At 32.6% G+C, this 19950-nt stretch overlaps 1 protein-coding gene across 3 annotated transcripts in view; it reads left to right on the top strand.

Moving 5' to 3' along the window:
• The window catches only part of LOC129951737 (mitogen-activated protein kinase-binding protein 1), a 328044-nt gene that overhangs the window by 153631 nt on the left and 154463 nt on the right, over positions 1 to 19950 (top strand). Inside the window, exon 1 of one of the 3 annotated variants that reach the window (XM_056064045.1) lies at positions 17970 to 18224. The exons of the other annotated variants lie outside the window; for them this stretch is intronic. Within the exon in view, the coding sequence (XP_055920020.1) occupies positions 18156 to 18224 (69 nt within the window). The 5' untranslated portion in view covers positions 17970 to 18155. Of the gene's footprint in view, positions 1 to 17969; positions 18225 to 19950 lie in introns of those variants that run through there. 3 annotated transcript variants of the gene reach the window in all.

Raw genomic sequence — 19950 nt, 5'->3', positions numbered from 1 at the left:
AAATTAAGTTTGTATCTTTTGAAGTGGATGTATTTCTTTTAGATCCTTGAATATTGAATACCTTTGAGGTGGCGATCACATTAAAGTCCAGCGAATTTTGTCGGTCAAATCTTTTTAAGGGGTTTCGATTTTGTCAGCTGTCATTTTTAAATTTGTCATCTTTTGACATTTGACAAATGAAAACGACGCCAGTACTTAAAATTGGTTGTTGTTAAAATTTATCAAGCTGTCACCTTTAAAGCTGCCATCTTGTGACTTTTGACAAATGAAAACGATGCTATTACTTAAAAATGGAAATTGTTAAAATTTATTACGCTTCCACTTTTGAAACTGTCTTATTTTGACATTTGTCATCTAAAAACAATGCCATAACTTAGAATTGGTAGTTGTTAAAATGTATTCCACTTTTTAAGTTGTCATCTTTTGACATTTGGGTCGTAAAACGTAAACAATTATTTAAAAATGGAACTTGTTAAAATGTATTACGTTTTCACTTTTAAAGTTGCCATCTTGTGACTTTTGACAAATAAGAACACGGCCATTGCTTAAAAATGGAAATTGTTAAAATTTGTTACGCTTCCACTTTCAAAGTTGTCATTTTTTGACATTTGACAGGTAAAAACGGATTTCTTAAAAATGGAAATTGTTAAAATGCATTACGTTGTCACTTTTGAAGTTGTTATTTTTTTGACTTTTAAGAAATAAGAATGACGTCATAGCTTAAAAATTGAAAAAATGTATTACGCTGTCACTTTTAAAGTTGTAAACTTTTGACAAATGCCAAATGAAATCGACGCCATTCCTTAAAAGTGGAAATAGTTAAAATGTATTGCTCTGTCACTTTTGACAATTGCAAAATGAAAACGACGCCAATATTTAAAAGTGGATACTGTAATAATGTAATACGCTTCCACTTTTGAAGTTGTCATCTTTTGACATTTGACAAATGAAAACGACGCCATTACTTAAAATTGGTTGTTGTTAAAATTTATCAAGCTGTCACTTTTAAAGTTGCCATCTTGTTACTTTTGACAAATGAAAACGATGCTATTACTTAAAAATGGAAATTGTTAAAATTTATTACGCTTCCATTTCTGAAACTGTCATATTTTGACAAAACGATGCCATAACTAATTGGTAGTTGTTTAAATGTATACCATTTTGAAGTTGTCATCTTTTGACATTTGACACGTAAAACTTAAAACCCATATTTACAAATGGAATTGTTAAAATGTATTACGTTTTCACTTTTAAAGTTGCCATCTTGTGACTTTTGACAAATAAGAACACGGCCATTGCATGAAAATGTAAATTGATAAAATATATTACGTTGTCACTTTTGAAGTTGTCATCTTTTGACATTTGACAAATGAAAACGACGCCATTACTTAAAATTGGTTGTTGTTAAAATTTATCAAGCTGTCACCTTTAAAGCTGCCATCTTGTGACTTTTGACAAATGAAAACGACGCTATCACTTAAAAATGGATATTGTTAAAATTTATCACGCTTTCACTTTTTTGTCATCTTTTGACATTTAACAAGTGAAACGGTGCCATTAGTTAAAAATGGGAATTGTTAAAATTAATTACGTTGTCACCTTAAAAGTCTTTATCTTTTGATATTTTTAATGTTGTAAACTTTTGATAATTGCCAAATGAAAACAAAGCCATTACTTTTAATTAGAAATTGTTAAAATTGAATTGAATTTAGCTAGAAAACTTTCGTGTACATGTTAATCCTCAAAGAGGTGTTTACAATTGACCACAAAGGTCTTGTAACCTAAGATTTTTTTTAGGGTCACGTTAAAGATAATATATGTACATGCCAATACACTGCAAACCTTTCAAAAACTTAGAGTCGTTGAGGACATACAGACATACAGGAAATGAGCGAATTGGTCATGGAAAATTTTATTACCCTTCACCATTAATCCTCTCAAAGGTGCGCCCTTGCATTTTTCACGCTACATTTCTAATTTCTTTCTCTCTTATTGTTGGTTTTTGTTTGTTTCCTTTGTGGATATGAAAATAGTTGTGAAAAATATGAAAAACTTCTTCCTGATGGTGTAATTCGTTGATGCTCTTTTTCTGCTGTTGTTGGTACTGCTGCTGCTCAACCATCCCCGGCACACACATCATGATGAATCTCAGAAATTCGCTTCGACACAGCCAGTGCCAGCCAGCGTCATAGTGCACATGATAAACTTTTTAACTTTTACTTTTCCTCGTTAACCTTAATTCGAAAAAGGCAATTTCAACCATCCTGAGTAATTATTTTCATGTCTTGTTTCATTTTTTTTTTTGTATCTTTGTTGTTGAAATGGGTGTCTTTCAAGTCTTCCAGTCTTCAACTAATGGGAGTTGTACCTACCTATGGACGAAGATGATAACCATGATGATTTGTTAAAGTTGAGTTGTTAGCATATCATTCAAGAGCGACACTAGAAAAAAAAAAAAGAAATGAGTCGTTGTGTAGCTCGAGGGACATTAACACATCCTTTAGATATAAATTATGCTTGAGATTCATTTCCAAAGTAGATACAAAGATTGTCTGTACCATAGGAAAGTATAACAACGTCAGGAAAAAAAAGACAATTTTTACCATCAAGTGTGATTGAGATAAAAAGTCAAAAACTACATAATTTATTCAATGTACATTCAACATTTTACCCATTTTATACCTAAAATTTATGAAAAGCAAAGTAAAGCAAATGTTAAGAGACATTTTGGTCTTTTTTATAAGGCAATAAAATTTATGAAGTTGAATTCCGAATTTGAGACAATCAATACAAATCTTTGCACACCAAACATCGAGTTTGAAAATATTACTTAAATTCGAAAGTAAAAAGGTGTTGTTTTGTAAATTTTACAAAATATGCATTTGAAATAATCAAGTTTATCCAAGTAAAGGGGAACCAAGCTTTACGAAAGCATGACTGGAACTGCTTCACTTTATGTAAATAAAATCTACGGTTGGATTGCACAAATTTGATTTTCGATGAGGTTCAATATTAAACCTAAAATGTTGCATTATAATTAACAAAATATAAAGTTTTTAATTTAAATAAGTGTTCAATTTCTTTATCAGCAAATGTCGAGGGAAAAATGAAGAAAATAACTTTTTGGATCGCTGGTGCTCAAAATTAAATAGACGCCCAGGAGCCATTGATTATTAAGTATGATTCATTATTATGAAACACTCTTCAAGAATTGTTTGTAAAAAGACTTGTTCTTTAAAAAGACACCTTTTCACTAAAGATAGAATCATTTCATTATAATAATAAAGCTACTTGAAACTAGCCAACTTTAAATGAAATTCTTAATTTGAAGCCACCAAAACTGGTTCTCCTGCATCACCCTATCTCTTCGGTCCCTATCGGAAACAGTCCTACTGAACCGAAGGCGCTTGTATTCCGACTCTAGTGTTCTGTGGAGTCCAAGGCAACGTCGCAGACATTGTCTTTCAAAAACCCGAATGTTTTCCATTTGAGATGGGGCAACGTTGAACCATACCGGGCACCCTTAGGCAATCATTGGCGATAAGGGCCGATGCTGCCAAAAAACAACCGTTGTGTTGATTTTCAACTTCCAGTCATCGCAATATTGCTGAATCTTGTCGAAGTCACCATGCAAAAGTGTCTTGATAACCTCAATTTTTGGAGCCGTTCTGTACGAAATTAGGTCGTCTAGATGGGCGAGTTAACCGCTCCCTGTTGAAGACCATTTTTAATATCAAAGATTTTGGTAGATGTTACATTGCCAATTTTGACAATAAACCGTCTACCATTAAGCATGTCATAAAGCATATAGAACAGTGGTTTACTTAGGCCAAGTCTGTTTAACTTTAGATACAGACCCTCTAACCATACGGTGTCAAAGGCCTTCTCCAAGTCAACCAGACAAGCACCCTACATTGTCTTTTAGATTTGTTCCAAAGGATATCAGAAACAAGCTTTGACGCTGCATGAATATTGTAATGTCTCGCCCTTAAGCCGAACTCATTATCAGGATTTATTTTGTTGTTCTCAGCCCACTTGTACAGAGCTCTATTTATAACCTTCTCGAATACCTTACTGATACTCGACAGAAGACTTATCGACCGGAGATTCGCCAGATTGAAGTTCTCCTTTCCATTTTTCAGGAGAGGATGTACCACAGCTGTCTTACAACGGACCGGATAATATGCATTATTTCGAACGCTGTTAAACGGATTGGTATAAATATCTTCGTGGCTAATAAGGTATTAGTCCCGCTTTGCTCGGCGATGATAGCATTTGCCAATTTTTCGTGATTGAACCTGGTAGAACTGAGGTTCTCAGATCGCCACTGCGTAATGTCGCTACGCAGGTAGACGTTGTGCTGCAGGGCTCTAATCTCCAGCTCGTGATTAGGGTGAATGCTAGAATTCACCTTGTACACTTCCTGGAAAACAACCCCCACCAACTCTGCCACCCACCAACTCCCCTAAGGATCTTCGACAAAAAATAAATCTTCGTTCCTGCTGTCAGAAGTACGTCAATACAAGGAAGGTCGTTCTGATCATTTCTCCTAAAGATCTTGTTAATTTTCGAGAACATACTCGGGTCACTAGAATTAACCGCCCGAATTTTCTTGTCCCAGTACAAATTAATGTTTAATCGATAGTTTTCTTTGATCAATTAGCTGACGTTTTTTATCGAAGGCTTTAATGTACTAATCTCCAGATTGTTTGGGTCAATAAACTTCCGGTTCAAGTGTTTAAACCTCTGTGCAGTGCCTTTGTAGTCGCGTTAAGATACAAGTTCGTAGTGTGTCGTTACTTGTATTTCGGTATAATTCTTTCCATGGTTCGTTGGATTGTCTCGTCCATTTCTTGTAAATGTCCGTCAATCTCGGTATTTGTCAAATTCCTGGCGATTGGTGGGTTTCGTAAGGCCTTACCATCATCTTTATGAACTGAACTCTTACTCTAGTGTTATTGAACGACGAATTTATTAATTTCCCAACCTCCGCAAAACTTGCTTTTTGGACGGGTAGCAATTGACAATTATTACCTGAGCGATATGAACGTCCAACACAACCAATTTTGTCGTGTAATTTCACGGTCTGACGATATCAAAATTATGCGACTTGACCCAGTTAGATATTTATCTGTGGGGTAGTCGAAGTGAGTCTCGAGATAAAACCTAAAAAAAATACTAAAAGTTGAAAAAAATGATTTTCGCTTCGAATGTCTTGAGAATAAATGAAAGTATTGACTTAAAAAGTTATTTAATTCTCTAGAAAATTACTGTTGGCTACATAAAGTTATTTCGTTGAAAAAATCTAATCGGCATTTTTTGTATGAAATATAATAAATTTCAAAAAAACTTAAACTAATTTTTTTTTTAAATATGTCGAAAACAAGAAAAAAAATATTGAAAACAAACTTGTTTTATCATATGCAAAATAATTAAATAAATAAATTATGTGTCGTAATAGTCCGTTGAGAACTAAAGCCTAGTGACTTACAACTCTAAATCATTCCTGTGAACATATAATTTTGTTAAAAATGGAGGGGACCCACAGTCCTTAAGGCGAATCCGAGCGGCTACATTGGGAAAGAACGTTCGACTCCTGTCAATTTATTGCAAGATGCAGTACCATGAAATAACTTAACAATTTTTTACCACCAAAAACTAACAAAAAAAACTTAAAACTGATAAAAATGGTTTTCGACTTAAGCTGGACTGGTGCTCTTGTAACTTACTTAAGCCTCTTACACAGTATTGAAAATATAGGACTTAAACAAATATCGACAGACGAACAGGAATGGGTTGTTATCAGCCTCTTTTAAAGCTTTATTTTCGAAACCGTAAAACGAATAAACTCGTATTATGAAAAAAGGTGCACTGAACAAAAAGAAGTAAAGATCAATTAGTAATTTTTAGATTTGATAATATACAGTGGTGGACAAGAATTTAGCACACTTATTTGATGAAATGGACAAAGTTTTTGTTGCACTGAAAGCTGCAAGTTTATTTTATTTTTACCGAAAAGAACATTGTACAAGTTATACCTTTAAAAAAGGATTTGAAAAATTTGTTAAAACAACTTCTTTCACCTGCACATTTGCTTGGCACCCTTTAAGTTCTAGATGGATACCTTTCAATATATGCAACTTAAAATTATGGAAAATTCAGTATTTGGTAAGGAATCCTTTGTTTTTGTTATGACTGCACTGATTCTTCTAGGCAAACTTCCAACCAACGCCACACATCGTTGCTTTGGAATGCCATAACATGCATCTTGAATGAACTGCCATAATTCTTGCAAATTTTTTGGATTTCCATTTTCAATTTGATGTTTCACATCATTCCACAAATTTTCCATCGGGTTAAAATCGGACACTTTAGAACGTTTATTTTATTGACCCCTAAGTAATTCTTCACAAGTTTTCTCCATAAAAGTGGTAAATTTTCTTCTGAAAATGGAATCACATGGTGTATTGGTTCATTTTTGTGCCAATTTTTACTATAGGACCAATACCGTGCCAGAAAATGCAGCCCAGACTATAACATTCCCTCCACCATGTTTGACCGTATTTCAGTACAGGATTGTGTTGTATATTCTGTGGACGACAGAATTTGGATTCGTCGCTGCAAAGCTCGTTTTTCCGAAAAACTGAGTGGTTTGTTCAAATTTGTTTTTTTTTTCAAACTCTAATCTGGCGGTCAAATTTCTTTTTGAAACGAGTGGCTTTCGCTGGGCGATGCAACCACGTATTTTTGTTTCATTTTATTGGCGTCTTACCGTCCTTGTTGATATGTTGACATCGCAACTTTCTTTTTTTTTCGTTGCCGATGGCATTGGAGCTCTAAAACGGATCCTTGACTGACAAACGATTAATTACTTTGTCTTCTTTTGGTGTGGTCTTCCTTTTACGAGGACATTGCTCGATGTTTTGAATGGTTCCAAATTCTTCAAACTGCCAAAGCTCCTTGTAAACAATTTTTCTGGAGCACTCAAACACCTTGGATATGTCAGAAACTGTCTTTCCCTTGTCTTTCATCTGGAAAATTTTTTGGCGGTTATCTTCTGAGCATCATTGTTCTTCTGCCATGACTATTTAAGTACATTTTGATTTATTTAATGAGTTGATATTAAGAAATATCGGATTAAAAACTTACTACCTTGGTTTCTTGACTTTGCCCATGTAAAAAAGATTAAGTTCAAAAATAGTGCCTGTTATTTAAGATTTAAAAACATACCTGCATTATATCCCAAGTTGTATGCACTAAATTTGTGTTAATCAAATTTTAGGTTCACAGTTGTTTAGAATATGTTAATATGCATTTTATATTTGATTTTCGTAAACAAATTTTAACCCATTTTCAAGATATCGAATTTTGAAAAAAAAAAAATTAATAGTTTTTTCTAAAATGTTGACATTTTTGATCATCGAATTTTATTAAAACAATATAAGAGCTTTTGCCTATAAAAATTATTGAAATAGGTTTATGAGCTTCTGAGAAAATCTTAAAACAAAAAGCGGTTGTATGGGGGTACTCTTTTGGAGCAATTCAATAATATTTCTTTTTATTGAAAGAAGCTAAGTTGAGAACAAAAAGTAGTACCCGTGGCATGATAGTAAGTGCGTTGGACTCTTCCCAGATGGAGAAGTTTCGGGTGTTCGAACGGCTGTGTTAACGACGCTGTACCGGCTTATATCGAACAGCCGAATCTTCTTACGTGCATTACTATTCCAACGAGGTCTTATACAACGGGACTCGAATCAACAGAATTGACAATTTCGTGATAAAACTCGTTCGAGGTCACATTGCAAGAGCTACGAGTATAACTTCGACCAACAATTTAATTTTCGGGGCATTCTATCCGAACGACGAGTATTTTGAGAGTGCACGCTTGGGCGGCTTCATTCCACCAGAGGCATTCCTCTTTTTGGGCAGATGCGGTCTGATACAGGATAGATTGGCAGTTCCGTTAATCTACCACGTCAGACGACGAACCGTGGATAGGCGACTCCTGTACAATCGGGACGTCATGGCACAAGGCGGAGCAGAGCTTCTTCGATTTAGTAGGGCTGTGTCCGAACGGGACCGAACTGATAGGGTGAAGCAGGAAAACCAGCTTTGGTGGCTTGAATCGGTATTTGATAGTGGGTGGTTGGGATGGGGTTTTAAGCCTTGGCCGGCTTACATACTTGTTTAATAGTTTTAGGGTTTAGTTTAAGGTAGAATATGCAAGGTGACACAAACAAAAATGAAAATAAAATGAAATACAGTAAAATAGATCTCAGGGCCGAAAGGCATTAGAATGAAGTATTATTGTTTAACTTCGAGGTATGGTTAATTAGGCTAGTTTTATGAATTTTTGTCTACCTTTAGGGTAGTCTTAAGTACGAATGAATAAAAAAAATGAATTTAAAAAAAATGCGTTATACTGTCATGCCAGAAGACTTGGGTTCGATCCCTGCCAATGCTATCCAAAGTTTTTCTCACGGGTACTGTCTCTTGCGAGGAATTGACAAATTCTCCAAGAATAATTCGAGTCATAAAAAGTGCTTTCTCAAATCACACACAGGAATGGTTGAGAGTTGTAAGTCACTAGACCCTACAGTTACAGTTGCTCCAACTAATGTATTTGTTTTAGTTATTTAGAATTTGTTAATATGCATTTTCGAGATATCGAATTTTGAAAAAAAATAATATTTTTTTCAAAAATGTTGACATTTTTAATCATCAAATATTATTAAGACAATATAAGAACATTGTGCCTACAAAAATTATTCAAATCGGTTTATGAATTTCTGAGAAAATTAAAAAAATGAAAAGACGGTTTAATGGGGGTACCCTTAAGGAGCAATAAAACAAATATTTGTCTTATCGACAGAAGCCAAATTAAGAACACATTTTTTAGAGAATTTAATAAAATGCTATCGGTTCTTTTTTGAGAAGATACGATTTTTGACAAAATAATTTCTATGGAGTCTGCTTTAATTTTTGATAAAAAAATGAGAAAACGCCTAACTCGAATCTGCTTAAAAACCCTTACTTAAAAGTTTTTACCCAATGGTTAATACTGTAGGGGCGAGGACCAACAGAAAAACAGACGTGATCGAAGACCCCCATTTTTCGACTTCTCTACCATCCACAATCGAATCCCGAAATTCTAATGATGCAGACATTTAGGGCTCTATTTGTTCTAATTTAGTGCTATAATCCCGATTTGGATCAAAAATCCCTTCCCCTTCAAACTTGTCGTGTTTCCAGCTTGACGTCAGAGAAACCTTCATCGGAATTCAAAATTTAACTAATCAAATTTTGAATTTGCTTATATTGTGAATTTACGCATAATCTCAATATGAGTTTAGAAGTTTGAGGGGGAAGGGATTTTTGAACCAGGATAAGATCTCTAAATTAGCACAAAAAAAGCACTAAATTTCTACATCATTAGAATTTCGAAATTCGATTGTGGTGTTTAAATTTGTACGAATGCAAAACTTGCCATAAAGCTTCTAGATGTGGCAAGTAAAAAAAAAACTACATAAGTATGAAAACGTGTACGTTGTGTTTTATTTAATGTCTAGATCATTCTAACCTATATAAGTTTCATCACGTGCTCCATGTTTCATATTCCATTAACCAAGTAAAGTTCAAAACAAAGAAAACTTAACTCGAATATCGAACTCGACCGCACAAAAATATATAAAGTTCAAGATCTTAAATTTCACTTCAAAACACACAATAAACTAACCAATGTTTACCTATTTTTCTATTTATTCTAATAACAACTAATTCAAAAACCAAAGAAATCAATAGTTTTACAAATGATATTAACTTAATTATATCTATTTCCTTGTATCCCACAATCTTAAGGTTCCCCTTTCAATATAAAGAAACAAAAGATGAATATCTTTTCAAATCTAGATCTAAACTAAAAAAATACAACTTAAAGAATCTAACAAAGATACAGATATCAAATGATAATAGTTATAAAATAAATCGAACGAACTCGGCTTAGAATGACCCACTTATCAATCAATACGTTCACCCATATCTTAACTGGTTTACTCTGACCCCCTTCATTAGCATGATATGCGACTTAGATCGTTTTTTTAAGAGAGTGTGTTCGTGGTGTGCTACACGCGATCCTTGCTCTTTTATTTTTAGTTTTTATTTGTCATCCGGTTAAAGAAAACTCACTTACAAAATCAAACACAGTAGCGGTGGCGACCGCGTTGCCACCCATTCGGAAATTCAATTCTTTTAAGAAAAGTTTTAAAAAAAAGAGTGAGCTCAAATAATTTGTCAGACTTTCATAAAGATTAACAAGATATCATTTTTAAAAACAATTTAATAAATTATTTAGTGTCGCTGTTAAATACTTGGCGTTGCAGGTATTTGGTATAGCAATTGGCAACACACCCAACTTTTCTGCTGCAATAGAGGTAACGAGAAAATTAGCATATTTTCTGCAATCGAGTTTTTGTTGGATTTCCTTTATTTTTCGTTCTCCCTCTTTTTAAATAGAGCCATTAAATTACACCAACAATCAATGAATTCAAAAAATGGTTTAAAAAAAAAGCTTTACGAAAAAAAACTTGGAAATATTGCGCGACAAGAGGTTCATTAAAACACCCAACCATGCGGACCCCATTTCAGCATCAAAAAGCGTTACAAATAACTAGACATTCCCCTCCCTAACCCTCCATGTTTTGGAAATTGGTAGACACTCTTGGCCGTCGTCGTCGTTCTACAATATGAACACGATTCACGAGTCGAACCATGATCGTTATAATTAAAGAGTTCACTTTTAGTCGACTTTGCCTGAAGAGTTCCTATAAATCGGAGTTATAAAGGTAAACCTTATACTATCTAGTTTTTATAAACCAACCACCTTTTTCCGGTAAAAAGGAAGTACTGTGGAGGGTTTGGTTGTCGTCAGTCGTCGTCGTTGTCGGTAGTCATAGTTGCCGTCATCGTTTGTCAGTAATTTCCATTTCAATTGGTTTTTTGTTGCTTTTTTATTGTAGTTACAATCTACACGATCATTTCTCTCTTCATTTATATTTGGGCTCAAAAGTCTGTGAGAAAGCAGACGAGTACAAAATATTATATATATCTTTTTATGTACCTAATAAAACGGGCCATTTAAACCATGAAAATATATAAAGAGCCAAGAGAGCAGACTATGATAACACAAGACACAAAATAAATAAACAGAAACGTACTCGACTCGTAACACCAACAGTGCTGTGCATAATTTTTTACGGTTGAGGCTACAGACTTTATCTCATATGGGTGATTATACAAAAGTTGGGTAACTTTTGAGGATATTTTGTGTAGGATTGTTACTAAATCAAACTTCTACAAATTCGCGTATATGATAGCTAATTTAATTAATATTTTGTTCACAATCACTTTTTTGAGTAAATTGTAAGATATTTAAAAATGTCAGAATTTGACTGCCAGGGGACTGAAGTGTATACACAGTTTTGAAACTATTGTAATGAAATTTATACACATTAGTTAAAATCTCTAAGGATTTAATAATCATTACTTAAAATCACTTAGTAACAATTAAAAAGAGGCTGGGACTAATAACACTAATGGGATGGGAAGTTAATCCCGTCTGTCGATTTGTCCTGCTTAAAAGTTTGTCTATATGTACTCGTATCAATTTTTACCAAATTTGCGTACAATTTTTTGTAGATTTTATTTTTTATGAAAAAACGGACTTACTGAATATCGAAAACAATATTTTCTGTGAAATAAAATAAGTTTAAAGCCAATATTTTTTATTTTTGAAAAGCTATTTGAGTCGAAAGTAAATTTTTACCAATTTTTAGTATTGTTTGTTTTTAGAGTTTTAGTTTTTGTAAAAAAACTGTCTATTCGATTTTCTTCAACATTTTATCGAATGTTGAAAACAATAGATCTTATAACATAAAATTAGTTTGAAGCCAATATCTCAGAGTTTTGAAAAATATTTGAGTCGAAAATCAATTTTTACCAACTTTTGTTAATTTTTTTAGGTTTTTAATTTTTTGTACAAAAACTGTCAATTCGATTTTTTTCAAAATTTTATTGAATGTTAACAACAATAATTTTTGAAAGATAAAAGTAAATTAAAGCCAATATCTCAAATTTTTGAAAAGATATTTGAGTCGAAAATCAATTTTTACCAACTTTTATTAATTTTTTTTTTAGGTTTTTATTTTTTGTAAAAAAAACTGTCATTTCGATTTTTCTCAAAATTTTACTAAATGTTAACAACAATATTTTTTGAAAGATAAAAGTAAATTAAAGCCAATATCTCAAATTTTTGAAAAGATATTTGAGTTGGAAATCAATTTGTACCAACTTTTATTAATTTTTTTTTTAGGTTTTTATTTTTTGTAAAGAAAACTGTCATTTCGATTTTTCTCAAAATTTGTCCTAATGTTGAAAACAATATTTCTTATAAGATAAAATAAGTTTAAAGCCTAAATTTTAAGTTTTTAAATGATATTTGAATCTATATTCAATTTTTATCAACTTTGAGTAATGTTTTTTTTAGATTTTTACTTTTATAAAAAAAACTGTCAATTCCATCTTTCTCAAAATTTTATCAGATGTCAAAAACATATTCTTTGTTGCACAAAATTGTTGCACGCAATTTTCTTAAGAGCCCTTTCTGCATCTTTCTGCTTTTTTATCTGTATAACAAAATTTATTTGAAATCCATATCTCTTCTGGTTCTTGAGCTATAGATGACGAAAAACACGTCGCGAACGTACACACGCATGCACAGACATCTTTTTAAAAATCGTTTATTTCGACTCTAGGGGCGTTGAAACGTCGAGAAATGTCAAAATTTTCAATTTGAACAATCGAACCCATTACATTAACTTCCTTTGGGAAGTTAAAAATAATTGTTAGTATGTGATACTGGGAGAGAATACTATATCAGTTTTCAAAATAGACTTTTGACTTTATTTTTTCATTTCAAAAATTTACAAACTTAAAACTAAAGATTACAAGCATGGCTCATGGGCCGTCTGCCGGTATATTTTTCTAAAGTAAACATTCTATGAGAGAAAGTTCAAAAATTTGGTTATATAAAGAAAATAGCAATTGAAAAAAAAAAGAATATTGGTGAAGGTAATTTAATAGATAAATAAATTTATAAAAAAATATGAAGAAAATCTGATTCGGGCTTTTAGTTTAGCTAAAACAAAATTATTAAGTTTTTCAAAAACAGTAATCATTTAATTATATGGCAGTATGTGTTAAACAATTGATTCGAATGTTCTAAGGGCTTTTAGTTTGGCTAAAACAAAAGAAAGGATACATAGATCATAAAGAATTTGCAATTTCAAATGCGGTTTGGGCTTTAAGTTTGGCTAAAACGAAAAAAAAATAAGAAAGATATCTCAGGAATTTAACGATAAGCAACTTTTCAAGTGCGATTTAGGCTTTTAGTTTAGCTAAAACAAAACTGTAATAGAATTATTACTCTAGTACATTAATGTACATGTTTCTATATGAAACTGCATCTAATAAAAACTGAATGAGTAGACGCCAACCGTTATCTCCATTCAGAACACCTAGACATTCTTCAAGTGACAGAAAACTCATGTTAAAATAAAGCCGACGAATTTCCTGCAAGATTGGGCACAATGCAACAAAGTGGAAAATGTTCTCAACTTGATTAAGGTTGCACAAAGTGCAGTTCGGGTTGTTACCAGTTTTGTGCGGTCTGTGATTAAGCTCTAACATCTCCGTGCGTGCTTTAAATATGATGCTCATTTCCATTACAGTAAATTTATCTCTAAAATAATTAGAAAACCCGAGTCTGAGGTTAAGTTTACTGTAAATTGATCTCGACACATACTCCCTCGCCCTATCTATATAGCTTTGGAATGAGTGATCATCAATGGTAGATATACAGTCGTAGAGAGTCTCCTTGTATCTAAACTATCAACAGATAGAGACAGAGGAAAGTTGTGTGCCGAGGCCAAATCATACCATTCTTTAAATGGAGTCTACCGGCATCTAAAATACACTGATAGGACCCTCTTTTGCAAATTGTTGGCCGACCTTTGCATTACCCTCAATATATAATCATCGTTTGCTTTTAAATTCATAATAAATATTGGAGCAACTCCCGATTCAATATGTATAGCATAATTGGGCGTGTTAGTTGGGAGTCTAAAGATACGCTTGAAAAAATATCTTTAGTGAGCTTTGATATCTTCTAATTCCTTGTACCCATAGACTTGGCTGAAATAACACCAACAGCTTTTGATAGTTGCACTAACCCAAAAATACAAAATCCCGATATCCTTCACAAGAAAATTAAATAGAGATTAAAAGTTGTCTATGATTGACCAAATGAATGTTTTCTTGTATTTATATTGACTTTTGAGATGAGATTGAGATATCGACGATTATATCCCACAAATGAAATGCTTAAAACTCTTATAAGCGATGGAGCTCTTTTTGTTAGAAGCAAATCGATGGAACTCTTTTTGTTAGAAGCAATAACCCTTGTTTTAGCTTCTGAACTAAACCGAGTCATACGAATAACACTCAAATAAGGTTCTGAGATGAAATTACAAACTTATCATTATAATCTAATCTAATCTTGACTAATTTCTAGTTCACCTTTTTGTAACCATTTGGAGGATATTTTCTTTGCAAATATCCCACAAATAAAATCATTAAAGATTTCAGCTGACAATCCTCTAAATTTTGATAAAAAATGGAACCTTTCAAAAAAAGGTGATTTTTACCCGTGTGGTTCTTAAATTTATAAAAAGTATATAAATTTAATGGCATGGCCAAGAATTATGCTTTATTGTAAAGGAAAGGATCTGACATTAGATTTTAAAAATATTTTTAAGAAAGTGGCTGCCGGGGCTAAATCGACTAAATTTCAACGAGAGGCCCATTGTTAAACACCATTTTCCGTATGTAGTCAATTTGGAGCTGTATATAAGAAATAACGCGCGAAATATTCTTTTCCAAGGCTTCAATAACCTCGGGCTCAAAAAAATAGTGTAGCTTTGTTAAATCGCAATCTATTGTAGGTCACGCAACAGGTCCACGAATTTTGATAATCCACTCACCAAAAGCTTTCTTCCATAAATTGTTTCGTCGCTCGAAAAGAATTGAACCATTATTTTGGTAATAAATTCACGATTTACACACTTTGTTCGATTGTAAGACTATTAACTATAAAATGGCAAACTAAAATGACAAATCAAGTGACAGCTGTCAAATATACTATTCCCAAAAAAAGTATTGCCGGATAATTTTTCAAACAATTACTTTTCGTAACACACCTTTGTTCGATTATCCCAAATTGAAAAACTTGAATAACGTAATCAATTGAAACCAATCAAACTTTTTTTGACGTTCTTTTATTTTTATATATTTGTTTTTTTTTTTTCAAAAACCCCCACTTTATTTTACAAACTGGAAAATTTAATTTCTTGCATCAAATGACATTTTTTACCAATAAAACAAAACACCTCGGACTTTGTCAAAGGCCTATCTTAGTTGACTATTTTTATTGGTCTTATATTAAAATCAGTTTTACCCATACATTTTTTTTCACTATGCTATGATTTTCAAAGTGAATCATTAAGGACTATTCACATGAGAGCGCACTCAAAAAAAAAAAAAAAACTGGTACCGGTGACTAGATTTCCCGCTAAATTTATCCAGAAAAAGTTGTTTTTAGATTCCTACGTCTTTTTTTCGAAATTTTTCGAAAAATTCCTGGTATAATACATCAGATTTCCTGTAGAATATAGCAGGATTTTTTTTCCTGGTAAAAATATACCAGAATTCTGGTAGCAATTCTTTTTTTCCTGGTAAAAATGTACCAGAATTCTGATAGCATATACCAGTAAATTCTTTTTTTCTATTAAAAATGTACCAGAATTCTGGTAGCATATACCAGGAAATTCTCTTTTTCCTGGTAAAAACGTACCAGAATTGTGGTAAAATATACCAGGATTTTTTTTCCTGGTAAAAATGTACCAGAATTCTAGTAGAATATACCAGGAATTTATTTTTCCTGGTAAAAATGTACCAGAATTCTTGTAAAATATACCAGGATTTTTTTCTCCTGGTAAAAATGTACCAGAATTCTAGTAAAATATACCAGGAATTTATTTTTCCTGGTAAAAATGTACCAGAATTCTGGTAGAATATACCAATAATTTTTTTCCTGGTAAAATGTACCAGAACTCTGGTAGCATATACCAGGAATATCTTTTTCCTGGTAAAAATTTACCAGAATTCTGGTCGAATATACCAGAAATATTTATTTTTTGGTAATAATGTACCAGAATTCTGGTAGAATATACCAATAATTTTTTTCCTGGTAAAATGTTCCAGAACTCTGGAATATCTTTTTCCTGGTCAAAATGTACCACAATTCTGGTAGAAAATACCAGGAATATTTTTTTTATTAAAAATGGACCATGATTCCGGTAGCGTATACCAGGAAATTATTTTTTTCCTGGTAGAATCTTCCAGGACTTTGGTACTTCCTTGTGGGAAAATGGTTATTTAGAAGTTTTCTGTTTTGCTTACCATTAGATTCATGAAACCCTAAAAAAGCTATAAAAAGCCTATTAAAAAATGTCCATAAAAGAAATCTGGTTAGAAAAAAATTCTCCTGGTACTTGTTAGATTCTACCAAATTTCTGTTTTTTTTTTTTTTATTTTTACCATGAAATCTGGACTTTTGTACCAGTTTTCTGGCTGGTATTTTCTACCTGATTTTGACTACCAGGGAAATTTTTTGAGTGCGATTAATAATTGACGAATGACTGAATAAATTTGATTGTAAACAATTTATAAACCTAAATTCTGTGCGAATTGTTAACAAAAAGGTAGAAATATATAAAATTAGCATTTTCATTGCGAAAATAAGATCAATAAAAATAAAACAAAATTGCTCGTTGCGAATTTCAATCGGATGTAACGAATTTAATTTGCGTCCCACATACGATCCAAAACGTAATTTTCCTTCAAACCCGAATTAAAATTCCGAAAATGAAAATTCAAATTATTCCGCCCATTAATTTTCACCCAGCACTGTTTTGAATTTTCATCCAGCGCCAGAGCAGAGACACACCATACAAGAAAGAGAGACATGAATTGAAAAACTTTTTTGCGGGCTGCGCATAACAATTTACCTCTTCTCTGGCAATTGATCGCATTTGTCGACGTCGAGAACGCAAACGCGATCTTGTTGGGCGCAATGCGCCTCTCACTTGGAACCTCTTTCTTTTTTTTTCATTGTTGTTTAAGAGCTGCTTGTTGTTTCCCTGTTCACTGACACTAACTAACTTTTAAACTTTTAAGAAAAAAAACACTAAAAACAACAACAACATGAAAGTTTAATTCCATTCGAATTCGAAAAAAAAGAAAGACAAAACTACAAAAAAAAAAAAAAAACTAAACTAAACTAAAACGTTCCCTATTTTGTAGACCGCTGCCGCCGCCGCCGTGAATTGTAGTAATTTCTCCGCGCATTTAGTGAGTTTGGGTCGGTTGTGTTTATGCTTGGAGCGGATGGCGTATTAAGCCATTTTAAGCCGGCTCTTTCCGTATTCAGATCGCGTGTGACTTGTAGTGTGCTTTTTTTTTTATTTACAAATTTGGTTATATTTTGATTTTTCTTTCGAATCAAGGGAAACATCGTTGAAATTGGTTTTTCTTTATTTTGTTCGTATTTTGAAAAATTCGAAATGAAATTGAAATTAACGGTTTGCTATTTGTCAAAACTGACAACTGAATTAGGGTAGTGTCACAATAAGAAGGAGCACAGTGTGTTTCTTTATAAAATTTAAAAAAATAAATAAATTGGCAGTGAATTGAAAATTGAAATTGAATACAAAATTTAAAAATAAAAGAAGAAGAAAATAACAAGACAGTGTTGTGTCATCCATTTGCCATCAATTGTCAATGTTTATTCTTTCATAATAATTATTTATTATTGTTTTTCTTTTATTTGTTGTTTCTTTGAGAGAAAATTCTTATTGGCATGGTCATTAAGTAAAGTGGAGGGTGTTTATATTTTTGTTATCTTAATGATAGATAAATGAAGTGATAGTTTTTTTTAAATTTATTTATTGGAATAACCTATATTTGCATTTTGGTTTAATATTATGACATCTACACGGACGAGGGCAGCAGGAGTCATTGCCACCGATGCCAAGTATGTCAGATGTGAAAAGGTAAGTTTTTCTTTCTCGAAGTAAAAATAACAAAACAAAAGGAACCTAGAAAAGAAAAATCATAGAACTGTCGATATTTTTATTTCAACGGTTTTGTTTACTTTTTGTCGTTGTTGTTGGGTTCTTTGATTAAAAATTTGATGCAAAAGGCCACGAAAGAGGAAGTCAACAACATCGGGGAAATAGAGTGACCGTAGTTTGTGAAAAAATGATATTCAAAACACCAAAAAAGCTCTCATAATTTTTGTTTTGGAAGTTTTTGAAGGCCACGTGTCAAATTAATGGTGTGAAATAATAAATTCCAAAGTGAATTGAATCAGAGAATTCAGTTTTGCTGTAACCTCAGACTCATGGCTCTAGAACCATAGAACCAAATCCCTTTTTTCATGAATGAATACACAATCTAATCGTGTGTGAAAGACTGTGTGGGAGTAGGTTTATTATAAGTTCTGTGAGATGAAATGTTATATTCGTTTTCACACTTTTGTGGTTCTTGTCAGTTTTTTTTTATTTACATGAATTTCTTAGTGAGATATGAGGATGTGCTATTTATAGGCCTTTTACATTTTTTTTTCTAAATTGAAACAAAGGTGACAGTTGCTATTTTCTTTCGTGTAAAGCTTTTTTCCTCACAGTGATTTTAAACAAGTGCTACCTTAGGAAATTGTATTGGCCTACTTAATTAGGATGAATGCTAATGGAAAGAATATTTAAATTTTAAAAAGATATAGAATTTTAATATTATTTTTATTTTTTTTTTATTATAAGATGTATTCATTCATAATAATATTTACAAAAACATTTGAGTTTAAATTTAAATTTCAATTTCAATCTTTAGTGGCATGGCCGGAAGGGCCGTCAGCCATATGATAGCCTTAATTAATAAAACTTCCAATTTTTGTTGTTTTATGGTGCTTTATAAACAATTTTATATTAAAAGTCTTCTCTTATTATCTCTCTTCTATAGTTAAGTGCTATTTTTAAATATTGAGATAGTTTTTTCCAATCTGTTCCATTTAGAAATTCAATGAGTTCCGCTATAACTTTTCTGCCATATTTGTCGCCGAATTTCTGCTAGAATCGGGCACCTTGCGATGAAATGCAGTACGTTTTCTCTTTCGTTGGTGTTGCATAAGGAGCAGCTTAGTAATAGGTCATTGCGATGTGGAATGAAATTGAGAGGCAAAAGTTCACCTCTAGCCCTAGGTTAGGTAAGGTTAGTTTGGAGTGGCTGTCCACTAATGAGGTTACTCATGGGAGAGTAATAAATTTAAACAAACCATTTTGTACTTTTAATAAAGTTAGAGGGACGTTTTGTGTCAATCGTTGCCAGTTCACTGGTATTATCGAAGAAGGGATTACCGAGAAAGTAATTCCTTCTAATGGAGAGTGCTGGACATGTACATAGAAGGTGTTGGACTGTTTCCTCTTCCTCCTCGTCCATGCAGCTTCTACAGAAGTCATTTGTGTAGACCCCTAGCCTCAGAGCATGTCTACCTATGAGGCAGTGTCCCGTTATTACTCCAATTGTAGAGCTTATACTTTGTCTGCTTAGTGATATCAAGCCTTTTGACCGTTTTAAGTCAATACTTGGCCATATTTGCTTGGTTGCCAGGCAGGTGGTACTTTGTGACCATCTAGTATTTGTTGTTTCTAAAGCATATTGCTTGAGAAGATATTTGCATGTAGCAAGTGGTGTTCCTATGTTATGTTTTTGTCTAACATA

The sequence above is a fragment of the Eupeodes corollae genome, chromosome 3, assembly GCF_945859685.1.
Source record: "Eupeodes corollae chromosome 3, idEupCoro1.1, whole genome shotgun sequence".
NCBI classification, from domain to species: Eukaryota; Metazoa; Arthropoda; class Insecta; order Diptera; family Syrphidae; genus Eupeodes; species Eupeodes corollae.
The sequence above is the reverse complement of the archived record's forward strand: the minus strand, read 5'-3'. Positions and strand labels throughout refer to the sequence as shown.